The sequence below is a fragment of the Limulus polyphemus genome, unplaced genomic scaffold, assembly GCF_000517525.1.
Source record: "Limulus polyphemus unplaced genomic scaffold, Limulus_polyphemus-2.1.2 Scaffold1597, whole genome shotgun sequence".
NCBI lineage: Eukaryota > Metazoa > Arthropoda > Merostomata > Xiphosura > Limulidae > Limulus > Limulus polyphemus.
Genome location: NW_013667207.1, coordinates 53,794 through 60,637, shown reverse-complemented (window position 1 = coordinate 60,637; position 6,844 = coordinate 53,794). Strand labels below are relative to the sequence as shown.

The following is a 6,844-nucleotide window of genomic DNA, read 5'->3' as shown; positions in this document are numbered from 1 at the left end:
GAGAATAGTAGGACTAGGGGACACAAATATAAATTTTGGCAAGGTAGGAGTCATCTTCAACTAAGTTTAATTTTTTAACAGGGTGGTTGGCCTTCAGATGTTGTAGAGGCACTAAATTTAAGTGAGTTTAAGAAAAAGCTTGATAAGTATATGAAAAGGGCTGGCTTTAAGATTATTTTTTAAAATGATTTTAATTTAGTTTAGAGGATGGAACAGCCGAGATGGACCAATAGGTCCCATGTTGTCCCAAAACTTGTATTGCCAAGCCTAAAACTGAAATATAGAGCATGTTAATAATTTAGTTGTGTTTATTTTTGGACTATTTTATATGCAGTGTTTAAGCAAACAAGAGGGAATCCTCAATAGCCATGGCACTTGAAATTTTTTTTAGGCAGGATTAGATTAAATTAATCCATGAAACCTTTCCCCACCTCCTCATGACCTTCCTCATATCATCCTGTATCACTGTGTCAAGTTTGTTGCTCATTGATCAAGAAATATGGAAATGTATAAGGAATAGATATATATACACACATATTGATGTTTATTTATATAGATTAGATGGGGGAGGGGTCTAACACCCATCATGACCTTCCTTATGTCAGCCTGTATTACTATGTGCTGATTTGGTAGTTTTTCCAAAATTAGATGGGGTCACACCCCCTGGGGGTCCAACTCCCCACCTTCTGTGGAAAAAGTTAGATTACAAAGTTTTCATTGACACTAAGAATAAGACATCACAGACATTAAACCTGAGTATGCTGATTCCATATCTTTATAGGCCTACTATTATAGGGGCTGAAAGGTGTGAACAAACAGACACAAGCTTAGCTTTATATATGAGATATTTCTGTGTGCCAACAATACCAAGCATGGGGCACGCATATACTCAATTTGATTTTATTACTTATTAGGTTTTCTGTACCAGCCTATGTCAAATTGAAATTCTTTTTGGCAGGATTAGAGTAAATTAATTTGTGAGACTTTGGTTGTGGTAAAATACATCAATTGAAATGATTTGACCTCCTGAGTCCAAAACTGTAATTAGATCTGAAATTGGTCAAGAGGTGACAGAGCTATGAGCTAAAAGTTTGTACTTGAAAAAAAACAAAAAAAACTCAGAGCCATTCTATGATCTACTATGCTGCAACTATAAATGCTGTTCAATATTTTTTCTGAATATTTGAATGGCCAAGAGTGTAAACCTGGTTAATTTTTTTAACACAAAATAATCACCAAAATACTTATAGATTTGCAAGTATAACATATTGAAAATTCGTTTTCATTAATTGACTAATTTAACATGAATCTGAAATTTTATTCAGATACTTAACATTGGTATTCTTTGTAGCAACAGAATTATTTAGGTTGTTGTTGTTGTTTGTATTTAAGCACAAAGCTACATAATGGGCTACCTGTGCTCTGCCCACCACGGGTATTGAAACCCAGTTTCTAGCATTGTAAGTCCACAGACATATCGCTGTTCCACTGGGGGGCATGCTTCAAGGAACTAACAACTTCTCACCATTATAAAATACGTAAAGTTTGAGAAGTACCGGCAAAACTAACATAACCATTTAGATTAACAACAATATAAATACACTAGCATCAGTAATCACTTCAGAATTTGTGTGTTATGTGTACAGATATCATGTTGATTGTGATTTTCATATCTATCACCAGGAACTTTTATAACAACAGCTTAATAACATAGATGAATAATACCTTATAGTTATATGTTTCCTTACATTTTTAAGTTAAATAAATATATTTTACATGTTTATATAAGTGTAAAATATATTTCATAAGTTAACATAACAGAGTACTAGATTAATAAATCCATAAATGAAGTACAACTTTAATTTTCAGTCATGAACATTCCACTTTACTAAACATAATTTCTGAATGTTCTATTGAAAAAGGAAAGGAGTTAATCATTTATATACCTAAAATGCCTTTCAGTGCCATCTAAGATATCAAAATAAATATGAGACAAACAGGTCTTCTTTTCATGTTTTAAAAACTCCACAAGACTGCCTTTACTGGAAAAGTCGCTTGGATGAAGCTCCAGCTTCAATGGGTGGAAAAGAAAACTATTGGAGAAAACTTAGTCCTGAAGGTGTGTTGGATTAATTATTGGGTTGCAAAATATACCTTCTTGCTGCTTGAAACTTATGATACTGAACTTTTCAAACATATAGTTGCCTGATTCACTGTGTTTCTTTCTGATATCTTTTGTGGCTTCAGTGGGAATTAGTAGAATTATTTTACTCATTTAAACAGGATAAAAACTTTCAGGTTCTTTATAATAAGGAATTAAACTTATCACTAATTAACAAAATTTACTATAAAATGAAAACTATTTTAGACGTCTAAAGCAAGTGTGTGACATTAGAAATGAATATATTTAAAGTTATAAACCATTACTTATCCATATAAGTTTATAGATATGAAGATAACTAAAAGTCAGAATTTGGGCAGTGAGATTGAAGTAATAATAAAAAAATTACCTATTGATATAAAAATATAAAGGGTAAAAATAACTAGAAATTATCAGTATAATACTATTCATGCTTTGAAACATAACTGAAATCTTAAATAAGAGCACATCAGACTGTCAAACCATTAAAATTAAAAGTTAAAAACTGAGCCATACATTTAATGTTAGCAACTGTTAGTATCAGTGAAGTGTCTAGTGTAACCATAATTAAAGTTTCACACTTCTACCTTACATTCAATATTTAGTATGCTAGAGATAACTCTGATCAGATTATGTAGCATAAACTTCAGTTTTTCATGTTGAATCTATCATATTTATGAATATTATAAATGAACCAATTATAATATTAGTCACTCTATAATGACAAGTATGGTCACTAAATAACTTTTAAGGATATAAATATACAAGATGATAAAAACATAAACACAGGAAGAATATCAAGCACTCATAAATAAAGAAGTGGAAGTATTCAGATTTTTAACAAGATCTTTAGAAAAAGAAGTTAGTCGGGAATAAAATTATTATTTTTAAGTGAGTGTTTCTCTGTCAATGTTAGAGGTGCTTTGTTCTATCTTAGAAAAGTCCAAAAATACATGTTTTATCATCATTTCTGTATACATTTTTTTGTATATATATTTTATATTTCTCCTTCTTTTATGTGGGTATTATTTCATGTGATTGGGCAGATGTGCAAAAACAAAAAAAAAACAATGAAGAGTATGGTCCCACTACTGATAAATCTCTGTTTTATAAAGTATGAAGTGATTAAGTGGTACCTTCTAGTTCTGTTTCTCATTTTTTATTATAAGTGCTTTCATATCTTGTCCTAGAAAATGGATAAAACATTTAGGTTATATTTTTGCTTGGATAAAAATGGATGTTTAGAGTAAATATTTTGTGTATATTTACTGCATCAGTGGTTCTCTAAATACTGCAGATCATTGTTACACCAAAATCAGTGTCTACAAGGTTAATTGAATTATATTTGAGATAGAATATTCTTAAAGTACCAGGTGTTGTTTCTTACTACTTGCTTCATATTTATCACTGCCATAATTTAAGTGTTAAGTTTATACTTATTGTTGATTCTGTGGTGTTATTTATAAATAAATGCTTCACTGAATGCAAAACGTTGGCACATGAAATCCGTTAAACTATACAATTTATGAAACTACAGTAATATGACTGACTACTTTTTAGATTTGCTCAGACTAGAGGGTGCCTCTTCTATCACATTTCATCAGAACTTGCATAAGTCAGTCTCACTAGGCTCTGTAGTAAGAAGTGATGGCACCAATCGTAGACAGGATTTTTATGCAGAGTTCCCCTCTTTCTCCGATACCAAGCAGTCATGCCCTTCCAAAATATCTAAATCTGTATATCTAGCAAAATGGACAGAAGAAAAAAGTCCAAAGTAAGTACATTTTTCAGTATGAGTTTATTTATTTCTAAATAAATAGAGTATTTAGCTAGTTACTAAAATATATGGATAGATAACTAAGTAAACAGATATAAGGTGGCAGGTAGAGAAGCATGCATAAAATTAGATATAGATAAATAAAAATAGGATCATGAAATACAAAACTACAGCTACAAATAGATTATAACATATCTTGTATGAAGCTTATTAGTTGATATTTTGTGATTTTAGTTCCAGTTTCATAATGTTGAAGGACTGCCAAATATGAAATAGTGAAGGGAATGTTAGATAGGTATATGTCTATGTAGATGTCATTTTGTTAACAATATTTCTATCTTAAATATAAGAAGACAAATGTATAAAAAAGCTAGCACTTATGAGTAAACTGTACTACATTTTCATTGTTTGACAATAATGCATTCAGCATGTATTTATATAATAAGGTTATAATATAATAATAATAACACTGAAAGATAAAACAATGTTTTGAGGGCTTTTTTTACATTATATGTTTTTATCAAAATCTTAGTTTTAGCTGCCTAGTAAATTAATTACTTTTTGCTTTAATGACATAAAAATTATCCTTTACATTTTGTTAATTTCTAAGTGCACCTGCTAATGTTTTCCCACATCCAGCAATTTGCAAAAAGCTGTTATTGATTCAGAGATTTTTCATGTTGAGAGACATAATTAAAATTTCTAGGATAACTCAAATTGTAGTGTTGATAATATATTTATATTTTACCATAGAAGAAAGAGCTTTCCTGCTTCCAAAAATTCTGATGATTCTTGGACTACTGACATTGAGAATGATTTGCTTAAAAGCGTAAGTTAACATCACTGTTTAGAAATATTTTTAGGACATGTAGTTTTGTGATATGCTTCAGCTACACCATCACAAGCATCTTTTATCTCTGTTAAACCTTATCACAATATATGTTATTATATTCATATTTTGAATACATGATTTGATATCATATTGGCAAGATATATCTTTTGCAGAGAAGCTATAAAGTTTCATATATAATTAATACATCTGTGTTAAGAGATGGACACAATCTCAGTTAAAGAAAATACAGTTTCTTGGATGATAATCAAATGTACTCTTTACATTTAACACTCTACATATTTAATTCCTTAGCCCTTTAGAAAAAAAAGATTTGTTGATCAAGTTACTATATAGGAACATACAGTATGTTAAAGCAGGAAGGGTATTTCTATGTTGTGGTTAAACAGACTTAAAGAAAAATTATTAAGATTCATTTTGAAAACAACCATAAATATTCAACATGTGAAAACAACTCAGGTAGTTTTTTTTGTCGACATATAAAGAATTAATATATAAATGTCAAGTATTTTAATGACATTGTCTTTGAATTAGAGAATATGCTTGGGATCATAGATTATTGATATTGTTACGTATCTGCTCATTTGTTAATTTCCCGTATAATTTCTTTTGGGTTGAAACTTTAGCTATACAAGTCCTTTCTTAAATAAAACTAGTTTATTCTTTCCCAATAAAACTTGCAATACACTTAACTTCCACAGTCACTTTAAGTTAAACACACCCTATAATTCACAACAAACGACTCATGTGCTCGTTCGACTCAATTGTCAGTTTCTATCTCTGTCTGCAGTTCAATTACATTGTTGCCGTCACTTATTACCAGTCTTATATATAAAAGTGTACATCTCGTTTCTTTGTGAATCTTCTAGAATATCATAACGTGTTACCAGCGTCACGTGACTACCGCTGTCGTAACACTGCCCCTTCCTTAGTATTGTTCGTCCCGAACAATAGCCACTTACATTAAACCAATAAACAATTAACAATAACTTAATTAAATGTACAGAATTTACAAACTCAACATTAAAATTCAACAAAATCTCTTAATTTTACGGGACGTATCTTCTGTACTGGTCTCCACCTCGTTGGCTTCTGCTTCATGTGGGGTTCATCTGCTTCATCAGGAAATGTCCTATCACTGATAACAGTCACATCAGTGGTAATAACTTCATCAAGAGTTTCTTCTTCGACAGTGGCTTTTTCAGATGATACGTCTTCAGCAGCGTCATTTGTTCTGTTGTTCACTTCATCCCAACTGAAATGTCCTGGACCTTTGGCTTACCTTGCCGACCACATTTTTTCTGGAAAGTCACGTCTGAGAGATGATCCACTATGTCATATGGGCCTTCCCATGGAGAAGACAACTTGGGAGACTTCCCTTTGGTCTTCCTGGGATTATACAACTACACCTTGTCTCCTGGTACAAAGCTGACTTCAGTAGATCTCTTATCATAAGATAACTTCATCGAATCAGCAGACGTTTTCAAGTTTGAACGCATTTGATGGTGAATATCATCCATCCTTTCCGATAACACTTTCACAAACTCTGACACATTTTCAGGCAACTCTTCATGAGGTGGGCGTCCCGTTAACAGATTCACTGGCAACTGAAGTTCCCGACCAAACATCAACTTTGCTGGAGTGTATCCAGTTGCTTCATGCTCTGCTGTCCTATAGGCCATCAGCAGTAGAGGCAGTAAGACATCCCAGTCATCTTGGCGGCTATTACAAAACTTTGCCAATTCCTGTCCCAGTGTCCAGTTGTACTTTTCTACCATCCCATTGAACTGTGGGTGAAGTGGCGTTGTCCTGGTCTATCGGATGCTAAACAACTTGCAGCATTCTTGGAACACAGCTGATTTGAAGTTACAGCCTTGATCTGAATGCAGTTCATATGGCATACCAAATCTGAAGAAGAAATCACTAATAGCCTGATTTAGTATTGCACTTGGTGAAATAATCTATCACCACACAAATGTACTTGTTTCCAGCACGAGTTTGGGGCAGAGGACCAGCAATGTCAACGGCTACTCTTTCCATTGGTACACCAACTTGATATAACTTCATTGGAGCACGT

General features: G+C 32.2%; 1 protein-coding gene across 1 annotated transcript in view; it reads left to right on the top strand.

Annotated features, from left to right (window-relative positions):
• Window positions 1-6,844, top strand: part of LOC111086973 — a 10,612-nt gene that overhangs the window by 770 nt on the left and 2,998 nt on the right. The window contains exons 2-4 of the mRNA XM_022391958.1: window positions 1,963-2,119; window positions 3,701-3,914; window positions 4,671-4,746. Coding sequence (XP_022247666.1) covers window positions 1,963-2,119; window positions 3,701-3,914; window positions 4,671-4,746 — 447 coding nt within the window. The remainder of the gene's footprint in view (window positions 1-1,962; window positions 2,120-3,700; window positions 3,915-4,670; window positions 4,747-6,844) is intronic.